This window comes from Akebia trifoliata, chromosome 3 (genome assembly GCF_017979445.1).
Source record: "Akebia trifoliata isolate Shusen 1 chromosome 3, ASM1797944v1, whole genome shotgun sequence".
Classification (NCBI taxonomy): Eukaryota; Viridiplantae; Streptophyta; class Magnoliopsida; order Ranunculales; family Lardizabalaceae; genus Akebia; species Akebia trifoliata.
Genome location: NC_141377.1, coordinates 49,138,263 through 49,157,172, shown reverse-complemented (window position 1 = coordinate 49,157,172; position 18,910 = coordinate 49,138,263). Strand labels below are relative to the sequence as shown.

The 18,910-nt window shown below is 35.6% G+C and overlaps 1 protein-coding gene across 13 annotated transcripts; it reads right to left on the bottom strand.

Annotated features, from left to right (window-relative positions):
* Window positions 1-4,275: 4,275 nt before the first annotated feature.
* Window positions 4,276-16,810, bottom strand: LOC147407615 (putative alpha-amylase 2). Of its 13 annotated transcripts, none has more exons than XM_086436269.1 (14): window positions 16,403-16,805; window positions 16,176-16,231; window positions 15,898-16,029; window positions 15,703-15,742; window positions 14,018-14,049; window positions 13,622-13,748; window positions 13,291-13,517; window positions 11,605-11,750; window positions 11,397-11,509; window positions 9,309-9,397; window positions 9,054-9,176; window positions 8,447-8,482; window positions 4,704-4,802; window positions 4,276-4,626 (listed from the first exon to the last, which is right to left on the bottom strand). In XM_086436269.1, exons 3-14 carry the CDS (start codon window positions 15,913-15,915, stop codon window positions 4,435-4,437), a joined length of 1,242 nt encoding a protein of 413 aa, XP_086292395.1. In that variant the 5' UTR covers window positions 15,916-16,029; window positions 16,176-16,231; window positions 16,403-16,805; the 3' UTR covers window positions 4,276-4,434. The 13 variants fall into 13 exon arrangements, with proteins under 13 accessions (XP_086292395.1, XP_086292396.1, XP_086292390.1 ...); XM_086436270.1 differs by having other exon boundaries at window positions 15,703-15,736; window positions 16,403-16,804; XM_086436264.1 differs by having other exon boundaries at window positions 14,018-14,055; window positions 16,120-16,257; window positions 16,403-16,803.
* Window positions 16,811-18,910: the final 2,100 nt, after the last annotated feature.

Here is an 18,910-nt window from a genome sequence, read left to right as displayed (position 1 = left end):
AACAGCCATGGTTGGGACGAATTATATATTACACCAATATATGGGTACTAATAATATATGGTTTACAAGGGATTTGGTAAGTAAGAGAGATGACGGAGGCAATTGCGAGACATAGAGTGGCAGGCAAGAGTGGATGAGAGAGGTCTTGTAAGGCTTTTGGCATCTGTAATCATTATGCCTATTTGATTATTATAATAAAACAATTGACTTTCTTTAGTTAATTCAAGAAATAGGGTGCGGACTGCGGAGGGGGATCATGTCATCTTTTTTTATTATTATAGATTCATAGTTAAATGAGAAAGAGCCGTACTATATACTGACTTCCTACAACACAACACTGTGTTTATAGAGAATCAACGATTTTCATCAATTGTACAACAGATCTATCTCGATAAAAAAAAGTATCTATGGTTCTCTGTGCACTCCACCACGTCAGCGTAATATAGAAGGTATTATTGTGGTACGTCAGTTTAGTATTTTTAAATGAGAAATAATTCTATGGACTCATAGAGCACTGAATATGGTTCACCCTCCCTAAACGCTTCTTCTGCTTTGCGATTCATAGACATGATGGTCCGTTGTTGGAAAGAAACGTCTTGAAGAAAAACTAGAGGGACAGGGATGGATGATTGAGGAAAGAGGAGAGGGCAGGTGAAGAATGATGAGTGTGGCAGGCAGAGTATCACGTGATGAGAGAGAGAGAGAGAGAGGACATATGTTTTTGAGTTATAACTTTCAAGAAGGGAATGATGAGAGTGATGACTATATATATGATGTTTGATGGTGATGGGAGTCCTCTTTCCAGCGATGCTGTCATATGACACCCACCACCCTCCATTACTTCATCACACCTGCCAATCTATATATGGGCTTGTCTTTACGCTCTGTTTGATTAGTTTGGTAGGTAGTAGCATTCAAGTAGACGTTTTCAAACAATAAAAGTTTGTCACCAGATAATGCGTATATTGGGGTTCACTAAAGAAATACGGGAATGTCAAAGAACTAAGCCACCACTAAACACGTCAGATATTTCTCAAAAAATAATGCTGAAGTGCCCATAAGATTATATCTCATATAACACATATTGACGTGAAAGTGTAAGAATTATAAATGCTTTTCACTGAGATATAAGTGAAAAAGCATTTATGATTCCTATCCACTTTGACGTCAAGATGTGCCATATGAGATCACTCCTGCATGACTCATTTCCTAATCCATGGCCTTGGCATATGGCACTTTTCACTCATTCATTATGCCTACTCCTCCTTACCCATATGAATGTAATTTTTATTGAGAAAGAAGGGTTAGATAGAGGATTCATCCATTAAAGATTGCTCATTTGAATTCCATGACTAAATGAATGCTCTAATCTTTATCTAAATTACTCTCAGATTGTATTTGGATTGAGAGAAGAAAAACTCAATTTCTCTCCATCATGTTTGAATTGACAAGAGAAAACTTAAGACAACTTTAGAATTTTAAAATATCTTTAAAAAAATTTAAGGGTAGATTTGACATTATAAAATATTCTCTCCACTTTTGAAAAAAAAGAAAACTCACTTTTTTTTTCTCTCCTCTCCAATTCTTTTTTTTTCTCCCCCCATTTAACAATCCAAACAAGAGAAATGGAGAGAAACTCATTTATTTTCTCATCTTCTATCCATTTCTCTCAATCCAAACACAGCCTTAAAGTTAATTTTTGAGTTCTATTGGATTCATAGATCAAAGACACTCTAGTTAAGATTTTTTTTTTGTCCAATTGTCATGTAGAAGCAAGGATGTTTTTATAATTTTAGGGTGATTTAGACATATCCCCATATATTTTGCTAAGTATTAGAGATACCCCTATATTTTGAAAATGATGACATGCATCCCTCGACCTTGACCTTGACCTCAACCTCAGTATTTTAAATAGACTAAGGAGAAAAGACTCAAATGCCCTCATCTTTAATCTCTAGTCAAAAATCATATATTTTTTTTCTCCAAAAATCAATCATCTTCAATCTCTTTAGAAAAAAGTTTAACCCTCATCGTCTATCTTAATATTGTATCTACTTTAAGTCTTCAACATTCAAATCTCAAGAAAAGATACAATTTTTGAGAAAGCATAAAATAAAAAAAATTTGGATAAAAAAATCTATGATTGTTTACAAAAGGAGGCAATATAAAAAATGACGGATGAAAATATGGTAAAATAGATTAAAATTATCTTGGAGGTTGAAGATGATTGATTTTGGAGAAGAAAAATATGAATTTTTTGCTATAGATTAAAGTTGAGGGCATTTGAATCTTTTCCCCTTGGTCTATTCAGAAGACTAAGGTCAATACATACATGTCATCAATCTCAAAATGTAAAGGGTATCTCTACCATTCAGCAAAACATATGGGGTTATGTCTCAATCACTCATAATTTTACCATGCCATCAAGATTGTCCCTTGAAGGCAATATTTGACGACCTCTGCATTTGCGGGCTGCAACTCACTCGGAAAATGATCATATGATGCACAAATATACTAGAGTTTGCCCATATCTATGAGCATAGTCACAAAATTATCTGAATTTTTCAAAAAAATTCATAAAATTCTCCCAAATTAGGGGTAAGTGGATTAAATATGTGAATTAACGAATTAATTGATGATTCCTCAATTAATTACAGAATATGGTGACATTTTTACCTTTCACTCACAAAATTTTATTTGTTTCAATATTCAATCATCAAGAAGAAGACTAGGATTCTTAAAGAGGTTGAAGATTATAGATTTTGGAAATAAACCTACAAACTTATTTTGTTTGTTCTTCGAAATTTTGGAGACTTTTTTGACAAAACTTTCCCAAATTCATTCAAAATAACCGAATTAAACCCCCCATCGAATAATTACTAAGTCCGAACTTTGTCACTATGCCTACAAGCACCATCGTTATCATTGGGATTAAAAGGGGAAAAGAGAAAAGCCAATAAAATTTGTAGAAATGTTATTGAAAAAATAGTAGAAGGTATAGACAATACAGTTGGAAGGATATTATTGAAAAAGGAGAGAAGAAAGAGAATAAAATTAGAGGGATTACGTATCATTGGAAATGAGTAGAAGAGAAAAGGCAACAAAGCTGAAGGGGTATTCTTGAAAGAGGAGGGGAAAAAATGGAATAAAATTGAAATTGCTCCTTGAGATGCATGCACAATTGAATCTGAAACGCTCTTCATGGGGGAAAACAACGGTTGTGTTTTATTTTATAGTTATATACGAAAATACATGTATTTTCAAACACATTATTGGATTGGATGAGTACAAAATTGGATCGTGGTTGATTCATAATCCATCTAATAAGATATTAAATTAGATCTTTATCAAATTGGGTCCATATCGAGTCTGATCTGATTCATTGACAACACTGACCATAGCAGAGTTCTTGAAATAATAATGGTTGCTAACCGTTTTCATAATTTATGGAACTGTAGAAAACAAACTTTGTTGATAATCCTTTAGATAATCATTTCATGAACATTGATTAGATATTTATAAAGATTACATCAATATTGATAGAAAAGGTAAATCTAATATAAAGATTCTAATTAATCTAAATCACCCTTAATATTTAAATTTAAACATCCTAATGTAGAAAATACTAATGTATCATTCTCCACCACAACCTACCATTAATGGTGGGTTACCTCTTGAATGATATAGCAAACAAATCACACTGCCGGAATAATTATATTTTACTGACTGTTCAAATATAATTACAAGCATTGTGATTTAGGTGTCACAGCCACAAGTCCACAACAGATAGCCCACTTATTGATGATCTAGATAGATGAGTTTTACTTATTGATAGGTATCCTTTTGTTACAAAGTTTTAAAACTGAAAATTAACCAGCACAAGCAGAACTCTTCATTAAGAAAATCCCAATGTTCCTGCATTAAAGTTTCATCCTAGACTTATATCTTAGTCTCCACATTCTCTAAAGATATGTTTCTCAAAGTATCATCATTATCAAAGCCTTAACCTAAAGGCTGGCTACAATGTTTCTCGAAAGCAATAGTGTAAATACAGTTAATGTCACCTAGATTATCAAACCATTTGTATTTGGGAGTTGGTTTGTGTCAATTTCTTGAAAGGCAGGCCATGAGGTGAGTTGTATAAACTAGGCAAGAAGGTCAGTGAAGGCAGGTTTTAAATCCAGCTCTGAGGTATCAACACTCACAAACTTTACCAACTCTGCAAGATGGTTCTTCTACATTTGTTTAGTGCCTCGTAAAACTTCATCAGTGCTATTTTATAAATACTCTCAAAGTCTACCATCTTTCATAAATATACATTTCGAAACATAAATGTGCTTTGATATTGCATGTTAATTTATATAGGAATAACAATTTTGAAGAACGTCTACTTTAATATGGCACGATTAATAATACTAGTAGCTTTAGGGAATATTACTTGAGCCAGATTGAATACCTGTGGCCGCTGGTTGCCAGTGTCCATTCTTTGCCGTCTGGGCACCATGTTGCATCCCCAATCTTCAAGCACACTTTCTCCCCGATGATTGCAGAATAGAGATTCGGCTGGGCCTCTAAAATCATGACTGAAGATCTGCTGTGAATGCCTTGATTTCTTCGAATGTCCATCTGCAGAGAATCAATGAGATATTAGAGACTAACTTCAGCCTCAGAAAGGTACTTTGATAGAGAGTTTTGTAGCGTACCATCTTCACAATTTGGTCATGAATTGAGTCACCCCATTCGTAAAAATGGTCATAAAATACGGTTGGCATTCCTGGATGCATCAGTATATAAGCATACCCCTGTAGAACATCAGGGATGTTTAATTAATAAAGAAAAAAAGGAAGCAAGATTAATTAACAAAAATTTCCCGATCCTAGTACTCACTCACTCGACCGATTAACAAATCACCAGATTCTATAATTTACAAATAGATGACATGTAAACAATAAAATCTAGCACAGCAACCTTTCGGGTCTGTCATGTACTGGTTTGGACAACATAGGAAAAGGAACAGCAATAATTTAAAAGCAAAAAAGCATTTTCTTGTAGCACACTTCTCTGAATTCGCAATGTAAAATCTCCTAACGATACATTGATTTCAGTATAACCTATAACACCTTTCTAATATAAGTGTACCAACATAAGACAGGTATTGCAACAAGGCTTGAAATCCACCTATAGTTACATGAACCTTCCATCCTTGGAATGCCTCCCGCTATGTAATCTTGTGCCCACTTCTGCCTCCTAAACTAATACAATCAAAACTGGATTGTAAAAGTTGCTTCCCCGCTTTGTACCCACTGTCATTTTAAGCAACTAATAACCCTCCACCAAAGATGCAATTTGGGAAGACCTTTGGTTGAAGAAGGAATTTTGTCTTGCTTTTTCTTTGAATTTTGCAGCAGAGGGGACACTTATGTGTTTTTCATGATTGTCTAGACTATTTTCTGTAAGTTTACTTCTTATATCAGAATGAACAGTTAAGATCTGAAGGAACAATCCAAGGACTAGGATTGCCCTAGGGGATAGGGCTTTGGTATAAAAGCTGTCATTTGTAAGAAGTTTGAACCCTTGGATTGAATTTAAAAGAAAGGAGACAGAAGTTGAGAGCTTGAGATCCTCCTCGCTCAAGAAGTTTTGGATAGTGGGTTGGGGCTGCTAGCCACCAGATCGTCCATTTTCATTGGCATTGTAGCTTATTCCACGGTATCTACAACCCCCCCCCCCCCCCCCCAACACACACACACACATACACATTTGCATCAATTAGCATAGAATGCCGCATTTTGCGCATTCCAGAAATGGGATTCAAGTGTTTGAATCAAATTTTGAAATTAAAACACAAAAAACAATCGAATTTTTATATATTAATGAGGATCAAAATATATTACACAATGGGCTCATCATGCATCTCATGACAAAAGAGGGGACGTAATGCAGGACGATGCAAACTTAACCTTGAAATAACTCCAAAGGTTTCTTGGTCCAAATCCAATCACTGGAGAATTTCTCAAAAAGAAAAATCCATAAATTTTATTCGAAAAAAAAAAAACTTAGAGAAATCAATTATGATAGCCATATAGATAGGTTTTTTTGTTTTAGATTCTAACTCTAATCCTAACATGACTTAAACTTTGACCTTTTTAACTACAAGATACAAATCCCATCACAAAGTGATACCATACTAATATTTTAGCCATAACTTTCTTAAAATATATCGGATTCATAAAATCCTGGGCCCATGGATAGGTAACTGAATAACCTTTCAAATGACATGAAATCAACCTTATAGGATAAGTTCTGATCCCTAAAAATAAGGTCCAAAGAAAACAGACGTAAATAGTACTTGGACTCAAATTGAACTCCTAAAATAACCACACAAAAAAACTCAAAACTAGAATGTAATAAATCTAGCTAATGTAAAACTAACCCCGTTAAAAAAAAAAAGTGACAAAAAAATTAAATTTGGACCAAACAAGTGGAAACCCTACTAATTACAAACTTGTTATTGGAGCCTATGGTTGTCAGTTTGATTCTCAAACTGCATTATTCTGCCCTGGTTGGAAGAAAAACTCATTTTCAAGTTTTGAAATACTCGAGGATCATCATGACCTTCAGCAATTCTTCCTTGTGGGAGAATACTAGCCCTCTCGTCTTAATATTGTGTTGTGCCATTAACCTCAAATAGCGTTCCCATTTAAGTTGGTTGTAAAATTTTCCTGAAATAAAACAATAACTAGGAATGAAAACACGCACTTCTATATCAGTAAAACCTCCATTGTACTTGTCCAAATAGTCCGTGTGAGATATTTATTGATAGTATAGCTACATTACGGACAAAAATGTAGATGTCGCCTATAAGATATCTTCCTTAGGCTCCTTTGACGTGCCGTCCACAGAACAACCTTGCTCCTTAGGTGATCCTAGAACTACATGCACAACTATTGGAGGCACTTTTAACTCGTCATTCAACCTTTTAGCCTCATCCAATTGTCCGATTTGCTGCACAGCATCTTCTGAAATTAATAACTCAACTGTTTTTTCATCAACCTTATCTTGGAATGGTTGTATCGTAGGATTTGATTTCCCTGATGATACCTTGAGTTGATATCATATGCCTGAAATAATAGATAGAAAGCGCTATTCTGCATCAAAGGTAGCTTGTACAATTGTGATCTAAGTTTTTTCCACCATGACATTATCCTTTAGAGGAACAACTTTTTACTCAGCATCATTGATAAACTTTCCGCAACAGAATTGATGACAAAACCTTCTTCATTATATCCACAATATAATTGATCTTCGACATCTTGTAAGATTTTGAGAACAAAACTTGTGGAAATCAGGTTCTCTTCATACTCATCACTGAACAAACCCTCAATGACTGCCTGAGAGGTAAAACTATTGGAAATAATCTAGTTAGTTGCTATTTTAGTCATAATTTCTTAGTAGTAATAGTCTTTTATTTAATTCTTATTTGTAAGGGCTTTTCTGTAATTTGACCTTTTTAATTAATACAAATTCCTGCCAAACTCTCAAAAAGAGGCTTGATATTATTCTTCTCAAATTCTTCTAAAACAAATCTAGTATTAACTTCCAATACTATCTCCAATCTTTGCTATGTTCCAAGCTTTGCTTTGATACGAAAGTTGATGTAGGACAACTTAGGTTTTATTCGATTCTAGGATTGTTCTACTTAAGGAAGGGTTGGAGATAAGTTTCAGATTGGCTCATGGATATAGACACTAGTTTGATTGCAGATATGCGGTCTGAAATAAATTTCAGATCTAGTTTTGGGTTTAAATTATGTTTAGATTATGGTGTGGGGCTTGGTGATGGGTTTGGAGTTTAATTTTAGGGGTTTAGGATAAAGAAAATTTGGCATGGTTAGTGTCTGGGTATAAAGATGGGTTATACAGGCCAGTTTCTTCAAAGAAATTGGTTTGTGGAGGGATGTGCATAAAATTTCTGCAGAGTTATTGGAGATAGGTTTGGGGAAATATGGTGGAGTTTGGAGTGGTTGCAGATGTTGCGGTTGGGGCAGATTAGTGTTAGGTTTGAGTTATAGGATTTAATGGAGGGGAAGAAGAATTGACTCGTGCAATGAGTTAATCCGAAAAATGAGGATCAATGAAATGCAATTCATTCACAATTCTGGCCTCGCACCACATTGCAATAGCCTTGCAAATTTCACCCGATAGAAAAATACATGCAACATAAGGTATAAACAACATGCATGCTAAATTTCCCATTATAAATTGGATGAGTTCACCTAGCATTTGTTATATGCTTTCAGGAAAATTGGAAAGAAAACAGAGTAAAATAAACAAAGCATAAATCCTATCATATTTGAAATCAGAAATGGCTTTACAGATGATGGAAAGTAAATATTCCAGTGTTATGGTAAGCAGACATACTCGTCGATAAAACCCAGTTTACATACCTCCATAATGTGGTCAGAGGGAAAAGGCCAATGAGCCTGTAAGAATTAGACAATGTTATCACAGGGAATTGAAATGAGGAGCATACGCTTGGGTTCTAGGCATAAAGATGGTTCATTAAGAACCACAGATAATGGAAGAACTCGGTCGCATAAAAATAAAGATTGTAATAGAAGAAAATGTGAATGAAGACTATTCAGCTCTTGAAACACATGTAATTCAAAAATGAGGAATAATCAAAATCAAGACAAGACCAGTTCTATTGCTTGCCTCTTCTGCACAACACAAATGTGGCTGAAACCAACCATTCGATGGGTAGAGACAAATAAGATCATCCACACCAAAAGTCGTTCTGATCAGATGATACTAACCATCTAATCTATGGCCCTCAACTCTGCCAATTTTTTTTCCTTCCAATAGATGCGATGGTTAGGAATTAGGATAGTCTGGTCAAGTCGATTGTTGACCTATGGTAACTCCGTGGTGGGACCAATGGAGTAGTAAGTATCAAAATCCAGAATGTGTGCCACATGTGCATCAGAGGCAAGGAAGATGTTTTCTTCCCACCATAAAGCTCTCAATCGGCTATGGTGCAATGATGATCAATACCTGTGTTGACCCCGTATCATGATTATCAATGAATGTGATGGCCCTTGAAGGCCACCATCCAATTACGCCTGGCGGCTTCCCTTCAGAGTCACGCAAGCGCCATAGTTGTCCCTTAACAGCTTCCTGTATGGGGAAGAACATCTTCAGGTTTATACTTCCCCTAAAAAGTCAACTCTTTTAGCAGCTAGTCAATATTATGCAAGTAGGCAAGGTCAAACGTCGTTTCGAAACAATAATAGCTCCAATAATGTATACCTGAAGAATCCCCTTAGTTGTGAAATCAAATGCGGTAGAAAGCCCTCCTGTGTTATCAATCCAATCGATAATCCGCTGTCTATGACTATCTGCACAGTGGATTTCAATTAATCATAGACAGTAGTGCCACTTACACATAATTTATCTAAATGGGGAAAAGATCCTTTCACCCAAAAAATATATATAAAATGAACTAAAACTAAAAGATCAAGCATATTGAAATATGATACCACTTACGAAAAAGTTGTAACTGAAGTGGAAGAAGACTCAATAGATGACTTCTAAATCTCAATTGATCATACTCGTACAAAATTTCTTCAAAGATGATTAGAAAGTAGAAACTAATTGAGGGAACTGTTATTAATAGTCATCCAATAAGGCATTGTTTTTATTTGTCGAAGCTCATAAGCTAAAGCTTTATCTGACACAAGTACTGACATCACATATTTTCACAACTCTAAAGTGTGATTAATATGTTATTCAGTGAAGAAGCTCTTACTCCCACAGAGAGAACTCATTGAATCTTGACAAAACTTGCAAAACAAGAAGAAATGGGACCTGTTTCCTAGGCATATCTGTTGACTTGGGATGGTTCAGTGTGCATGCAAGTATGCAAATGCGTTCAATAATTGCGGTTCGTACATGTAAACCAACCAACTACTCCAAAAGACCGATCTATTGGAGAAGGGGAGAACTATGAATATAAAAGGGTCACGGGGATTAACACTCCCCCTCACCCATAAGGGTGGAAAGATTCAAACCTGTGACCTATACGAACCAACACTCTGATACCATGTTAACAATCATTTACCCCAAAAGATCGATCTGATGGGGAGAGCGGCAGCTATGAATATAAGAGGGTTATGCGTCGAACTGGGGCACGATAGGTGAGCACGTGACACCTGAGAGTGGAGGCAGGGAACACAACACTCAATGTTGAGTGTACATTTTCCTCCACTCTCGGGTGAGTCATACCCTAGTTAAGCCCCGTGACCCTCTTATATTCATAGTTCTCCCCTTCTCCAACAGATCTTTTGGAGTAGTTGGTTGGTTAGCATGGTATTAGAGCGCTAGGCTCGTATAGGTCATGGGTTCGAATCTCCTCGAAGGAATTTTCCACCCTTAAGGGTGAGGGGGGTTGAGTTATCCGCCTCCACTCCTGGGTGTCACGTGCTCATGTATCGTGCCCCAGTTGACCCATGACCTTCTTATATTCATAGTTGCGCCTCTCCCCATCAGATCGGTCTTTTGGGGTAAATGATTGTCAACAGTACCTACTAGAGAATCAGGAACCCCATGGCTTATTCATGTGTAAATTCCTTATTTTCACTTATAAATACGTTGAGCGGTTGCCAACATGAATCCTCTTTCATAATTCAACTCTATCGAAAGCTGTGTCTTCTGTCAAGCATTTGTTTTCTATCTTTTCTTACCACCTCAATTCATGTAATCCCTAGCCTTCTTCCCACCTTTTTAAAGTCTTAAACTTGCATACGCACTCCTCAAGTACATTTATCAGTTTTCGATGTACATAATCTCCATTGACTTTCCTATATTTTATCTGCCATTGAGGTTATCTATAGAGTCCTCCAAGATTTGTCATTTCATATCCCAAGCATCCCAAAGACAGTGATAGATCGGTAAGGAAATCATCGAATCAAATCAAGTTCCAGTTTTCCAGAGCAAAGACAATTCACTAGTTGATAGTATGGTATCCATTTAAGTGAGAGGCCCATTCTTTGTAGGTGCACCACATGTAATAGGTGGCCATTTGTAGACTTTCCTCATGGTCTGCAACCTGGTGGTACAGATTTTATCCAAATCAACCCTGATGTCATATCTAGTTACCTACAAATGTTATATCACACAGAACAAGCAGAAGTTTCTATTTTCTCTTTAAACATGAGAAGCTTATATATATATAAGGGCACCGAATATCTAATATTTTAAGTGACAGACAATAAGCTTCCAATAATTTGAAAATTGATCTCTTGGCACAGTTTTTTTACCTGCTCGTTTTTATTTGTATATGCAGAATTAGCTTCTAATTGGAGATATACAATAAAAATGATTAAAAGAGTAGAATACCTTGATTGTAGTCCAAATCTAAACTACTGTAGTTGCAAGAATCCCAGTACTCGCCAACAGCAAACATGGGCTTCGACCCCTCAATGTATTCTTTCACATATTTTGCTGCATAGCTAAAATTAAATGACATGAAATAACAAGAATGCTGAGACAGAAGCCAGAAAATGAATTTGCAAGTGGATTATAGCAACATTTCAGATTCACTTACCCTTTTGCGAAGTCAAAACGGAAATCCTGGAATCCAACTATATTTTGGAGCCACAATAGCCATTGGATAATGTCTGTTCGAACAAAATCTTGGGTATGATCTATGTTTGGAACCCCATTGAAGTTGTCACCAGTGCTTTGGTTCCCCTAAAAGTAAACCATTTATGGATTTGAAAATGGTAAACAGTACTATGAATATTATTGTGCAGAAGCACAACAATAGCAAAAACAAAGAAGAAAACAATCACACAAAGAACACAGATTTACGTGGTTTGTCAAATTGCCTATGTCCACAGAGGAGAGGGAGAAAAATCCACTTTCAACAATAAAGATTACACATTCTCTGTCCTCTACAACTCTCTCAGCTGCAAGGAACCTCACAGAGAAAAAAAAAATTAAAAACCCTACCCGGAAAATTATATATACCCAAAAAAGTTCACCTTAGGGGCGCTGCCCCCGAACCCCACATGGACCAAGTCGGGTTTCGGACCAAGGCCTAGAGCGAGAGGAAAAGGTCCCCTTTGATGCTATTTTGCCTCTTGAAGTCCAAGCCCAATAAGAATACAAGACATCTCACAAACACATCCATGCACATCATAAATCCATGTGTTTGGTTTCAGGAAAGCTTTCAAAGTAGACTTAATTTCTCTAAGTTAGAGTTATTGTTATTTAGTTTTTTGTATTTATGTAGTGGTGGGCCTCTTCTATCGTCTTCTTTATCAATCTCTTGCTTTTCACTCTCTACTGCCAAATGATCTTAGCACTCACCCCCCACACCACCCCCCCCCCCCCCCCAAACACACAACCAAACAAAATGGAGGGAAAGAAAAAGAGAAATGTGGACCATGCAAGCTTATAAGACTTGAAGAAACAACCCCCCTTCATCTCAACAAATTGATATTAATAGTATATGAAGGTGTAGATAGGAAGTGACTAGCTTTGTGTACCCCACTTATTTGAACCAGAGTGTGCAGCTATTTCACTGAATCTGACCCTAGATAACTATTTAACGATTTTCTAGTTTCATGAATAATAAGGCCTCTCATGCAAGAATTAGTTTAACACTCTTAGATAGACAAGTAATGAAAAACAAATGATGGTTAAATTGTGACTGAGTCAAGTATAGATGTTTGATAACCTTGGCCAAAGTTGATTGGGGAGAAAAATCTAATACCATAAGATCAATCAGTCCATTGTATCATTTGATGTAAGATTTCACATCAAGAAATTGAAATAGTTCCAAGAACAAATGTAAGAAAGGAGCATATATATTTAGCAAAGGAAACTGTCAGGCTCAAGCAAAGTTAGAAAACCTTCAATATCTTTCTATTTCAATTATCTGTCTCAACATGGATCCTCTTTAATCCAATCTAACATAGACAATCAAAAGAAGCAGAACATGTCACAACATTCTCAGCAAATGAAAGATCACAGATAGACATGAGTATCTTTAAATAAAGTTCTAGAACCTTTTTTTATGGGTAAGTTGGACTTGAACCGACAACCTCAAAGTTGCTTTGCAATGTGTCAAACCAACTGAGCTATGTATCTAAACCCAGTTCTCAATCCTTATATCTTAACACCCTCACTCAAGTCGGGGTGCATAATATAAGTTCTTGAAACTTATTTATGCACCCCAACTTGAGTGAGGGTATTAACTAAATCCGATGCAATGAATAATGCTTACCAATCCACCAGTACAAGACGTGACAGCCCGTTCATCCCATGGTAATGGAACCCCATCATAACGGTTATATATTCCCCCATACCCTTGAGTAGTACCAAGACGATGATTAATAACTATGTCACCCATTGATCTAACTTCATATTGCTTCATTTTTTGAAGTAGAGCTTTTAACTGGTCATCGGACCCATATGAGGAGTTGAGAGAATAAAGGTTCTGTGGTAGGTAACCTGTTAAACAATGAGAAAGAAAAAGAAAATAATTCCAAATTTCCAATAGAGTGTATGCATAAAATAACAAAATAAATCTGAAGAGCTGTTATGTGGTAGCTCACCTTCTGGTGAGAATGAGTGAGTCACCGGGGGTAACCACACCGATGTAAACCCAGACTTTGCAATATCAGGAACCTTACTTTCTAAGTTTCTCCACCATTCATTTTTGTGAGACTCCCAGTTGAAAGCCTGTTAATCAGACTGTCTGTGAGGTGTTACAGTATGAGTGTATGGCATGAAATAGATGTAATTATATGTAAACAATATCTTTCTAAAAGCTCACAGAAATTAAATTAACCACCGCTTGTTCTTTAAACATGCTAATCAACAACCAACAAGTTCCATTACACATGGACAATCACAAAACCACTTCCAACAGGTCAACTGAATAAGAAATTAAACCAATTCTGGTACATATCGTCTTGGTATCAATAGCATTTAGGGATGCCGAATTATACCTGGAAAAGAATTTCTCTTCCATTCTGTAGCACTGCACCTACAAATGATTCCAAAATTATATTCTGGTCAGCATTTACAAGATCCACAATTGATGTCCTTCACAGATATAAATCTGGATATATATATATGGTTAGAGTTCTTTTGACAAAATCCTAGACAACATTCTAGACAAAGAATTTTGTCTTATATGGGCTAAAAGTTTTGGAATGGGCTGATTTTTTTGTGACAATGATCTCTATGGTGAGAAAATCATCCTCACAAAAAATCAGCCAATTCTGAAATTTCTAACTCTAGTTTACAAGTTGAAGAATCATGAACCATCACTTTTTTACCGTTAGTTTGTAACCACTGTTCATGAGGTTAGAAGTTTCAGAATTGGCTGATTTTTTGTGAGGATGATCTACTCACTATAGATATCATCCTCACAAAAAATCAGCCCATTCCGAAACTTTTTAGCCATATAAGACAAAACTTTGTCTAGAATGTTGTCTAGGATTTTGTCAAAATAACCCGACCCTATATATATAGGTATAGATACACATATAAGAGATACTGTTTCCACAACCCTGAATCTAGATTTCGTGATTTCACACACTGCCTTGGTACAAATATATGGCATATGCTAATCAGAGTATAAGCATTAGTTTACAATGCTTTTATGTAGGATAAAAATTAGGACTCTCAATTCAAGAGCAAGTTCATTCAACCTAATAATAAATACCAGATCTCATAAGCTTGCATCATCAATTGCACATATTTAATCAGGACCATCTACTATAATGGACTCGAGGATTATTTTGATCAATACATTCTGAAAAGCCCTAAAACTATACAGGAACTGGATATCCCCACTTTTAAGAATGAACCCATGTAAACCAATTACTCATGGTAACCTATGCAAATATCTAGAAATTTCATTTGCCATTTTATAACCTCATATAGGAATTCTAAATCCTGGTAAGGATTACTCTGGTAATTCATATAATGTAGTATATAGTAAATTAACTGAATTTACAAAGCTCTAAAATTATAGTATAATTTACAAGAACGAGATATCCTCACTTTTAAGAATGAATCTACATAACCCATTACCCATGGTAACCTATGCAAATATCTAGAAAGCTTATAAATGGATTCTAAATCCGGACATTTTTATTTTGTGTGGGGTGTGTTTTATGGTATAGAATATCACTCAGTGTATGTCCACCTAATACTATCACAAAGAGGATGGTTTTGAAAATAATTAATGCATGGTAGAATTCATGTCCAAGGAACTTGAAAATCCATAAGAGGTTCCACCACTTGTATTTGTACAACTAAAATATAGCTACTCTCAACCAATTGATCTCAATACATTTTTAATCATTTTCTTGCTCGCCTTTAATGCATTGACTTTCACATATATATATAAACTTTGGAAGTCACCATACAGCTTTCAAAAAAAGAACTCAAAGAACCCTAGAATTTGAATATGGATTGTTGGCACCAAGCTAAACAATTTTATTTGGAAAATGAAGAGTCATCTTATATATCACCATCCATTGAATGTATACAAGAAAAAAAGGTCAAACAATGCAATCCCACAATGTGAAAGAAAATTTGCATTTCAAAATTGCGTTACAAACTTATATGTTTTTGACATGATGTCGAATAATGAAAATAATATCCAAGAAAAGAAGCATACCCTGCTCTTCACCCGGTAAACTGTTGTCAAAACCCTGCATCTTAACACAAAGCAACTTTATATAAGGAAGGGAGTCGAGAAGGCTAACTCGCTAAAAATCTAGAGAAACTTAGTAGATGATCATAGCATCCATAAAAAATGGATCTCACATAACAAACAGGAAAAGACAATGGGGGTACAAAGTGAGATCCATACATTATTCAGGTGATCCATATCCAATCACTGAGTAGCTGTACAAAAATCGACTCTAATCCAAACACCGTATTTGAGGCTAAAAAGTTGTAGTGAGGGCCGTAGTTTTCTGCTTGCATTAAGGTTAAGGTCAAGCTACACAAATAAAATTCCACACAAATATTAAATCGTAGTTGTATTTAACAACTTAATAAAATTAGTGTAGAAAGGATGAATTATACCAACCCATATTATAAGTTAATTTCTTTTATAGAAAAAAACATTAAAATAAAGGATCACACCTTCTTGCATGTCAGGAGGTGTGTTGGGAGACGTATGTCAACAAGTTCCTACGCCACTGACATTAAACAGAATCACACAAACCTAATTACCAAACACACCAACAAAATTCTTTAATGTAAAAGATCGTTGGATATATCATCAAACATTTAAAATATAAATTCGCAGTTTTCTTAATGTCAAGAGACATTTGGTATTTGGGATTCAAAAGTCAAAAGAAAAACAAAACCTAGAGAGCGATGTATCTCAACTTGGCATGAGTGACAATGCAGCGAAGCGAGCTTGATGTAGAGTGAAAGTTGGTTCCTCTTTCTCCTTCGTCCTCTGAATTGAAAGAAAATCTGAAAATTCGATTGGGACCGAATGGAATCACGTTCACGCATCTCCATCCATCATATGGAGATCGAAAGCTCGAATTCGGATCCTCTCTTCTAATTTCTCCAGCTTTTGCTCCAAGGGGGTACCACCAATTTCGAATTTAAGTTCGTTCGATCTGCCTATTGTACCTCTCTGCTGGATATTCGACGAAGAACAGAAATGTGGTGGTGTCGATATCACATTCGTTCGTCGTTCATAATATCAACAGGGCCGTTGCATGTGAAACACTCTCATAGATACTGTGGTCCACTCCATATTCAGTTAGGTAACACAAAAAGGTGACACGTGCTTATTGATGAAGGGGCATCGGCCACACGTACACACCCAGTGGTGTTGATCATGTATTGCATCAACGGATCTAAAGTGTGTATGCAGTTCAAAAGTTACGCACGGCCTTGCCTCGACGAATGAACGAGGTAAATCATACTTGTACGCGATTGGAAGTGGATTGACATGGCAAGGGCACACAATCATAGATCTTTGAGTCGTGCTGGGGTGACACAGGAGTTACTGTGATTCTCACAATTCTGACGTGGACATGCATACATAATCGTAGATGGTTTTTACTTGTATCACGAGGAAACACATCTATGGTTATGTGCACATCCCATGTCAGACTTGTGAGAATCGCAATAAATATTTTTTTTCATTTCAGCATTTACCTTTATGAGATCTTTTTCTTTTCGATACACAAGGAAAAAGTTATGCACCATGTGTCCTTACCACATCAACCAGGTATGATTTATCGTCTGCATTCATCATTTATTCTTCCACAAAGTGAGTTTCTCCAAATGTATAGAAATCCCTTTTCAATTTGGCCAAAATTGTTAGGAGTATACTAATATTATGAATAATGATTTTCTAACCATATATAAAGTCTTTACTTTGTAGATACTTAACTGACATGTTACGGACACAAAATCATAAATTTGTTTTCTCAAAATACACAAATACAAATCCCCATAAAAATATGTATTTATGCATTCCAAGAAAATAAATATATTGATCTGTATCCATAACACGTTAACGAAATATTGATCGAGTGAAGATTTTTTAAGCACTCTAATATTATAAGTCATAACACAAAACTAAATGTTTTATTTAAAGAACAAAATTAAGAAGTGGGTCACATTCAAAAAATAATTTAGAGGATTAACCATCTCACTTAGGATTTTCTTAGGGGGCGGTGTTTTTGACCGTGAGATTAGTCTCAGCCGAAGGGTGGGGATACCCATGATAAGAAAAAAAAAATCCATCTCAAATCCAACTTTGAAGTTCTTCAAAATTTCGGTAGAACCCTCTACACCACATGACATGTGGCTTATTGTATTTCTTTCGAACCCCTAATTTTTCATCAATACTTAAGATACCTCCTTGGATATGCCACATGCAATCCAAAGAAAAGAGTTTTACCGAAACTTTGAAGCACTGTCTGTTTCAAAGTTTTTCCCATCTAGAGAGGGTGCCTACCTCCAAACCCAATCAACCATCTCTCAAATTTAGATGCACTGATGGGTCCGCAAAATATGACAATGATGACTACTTTGATGCCTTTATTATTCATGGTCAATGCGACAATGCCCGAAGTAGGTTTCTTTTTAATATGTATCTTTGCTTGAAGATTGATTAAAAAAAAAAAAAATTTGGCTAGCACCAGTTCAATCATCACGTTATCATAGGCGAACATGTATGCTGGATGGGTAACTTTTGGGTTGACTAAAGAAGAATACCAAAAACAATAACCTATGATAAGATTTAAGTATGAGACTAAGGGATGATAATATTTGAAAGACAAGAAGGCCAAGGTCAAAACAAATTATAAGATAGGATTCGGAGTGGCAAACTCTAAATGGTTAGTATGACTCGATAGTGCAAGTACAAGTTGATATACATGTTGCAAAAGTAAATATTTGTTCTTAATTTCTTAAAATAATGAAAATGTTGAAATACTACATAATTTAAATTATAAATGATCTTACTATTTTTATCTCATTATTGATCATAAAAATAACTTTGATATAACATAGAAAATTTCAATTAACTTAAGAAAACATCGAGAGGTTTTGTTCTGGAGTTGGAGTTGTAACTCTTGTGACTCAACTCTACTTCTATTGTTTGGATTACAAATTCTAAAGAGTTGCAACCCTTGGAATCCACAACTCTCACGTTTAATGAAGAGTTGAACTTATCCCACCCAATTAAAATATCTGTGAAATATTTAGATGATATCCCTCGACAGTTATTTCATACAATTAGAAGAATTCTTCCATATTTTGGTGAAATATGGAGTACCTCCATGTTTTCAAATGGGGCATGCCCCTAGACCTTGGTCTTTCAAGAGAGATTAAATGACTAAAAT

What these genes read in the sequence shown, in the direction of transcription:
- LOC147407615 (XM_086436264.1), bottom strand. An exon ending in TCACTCATTCTCACCAGAAG is followed by an intron (nt 13,518 to 13,621) that starts GTGAGCTACCAC and finishes ATTGTTTAACAG; the next exon opens with GTTACCTACCACAGAACCTT. An exon ending in ATGATACGGGGTCAACACAG is followed by an intron (nt 8,483 to 9,053) that starts GTATTGATCATC and finishes TAATTCTTACAG; the next exon opens with GCTCATTGGCCTTTTCCCTC.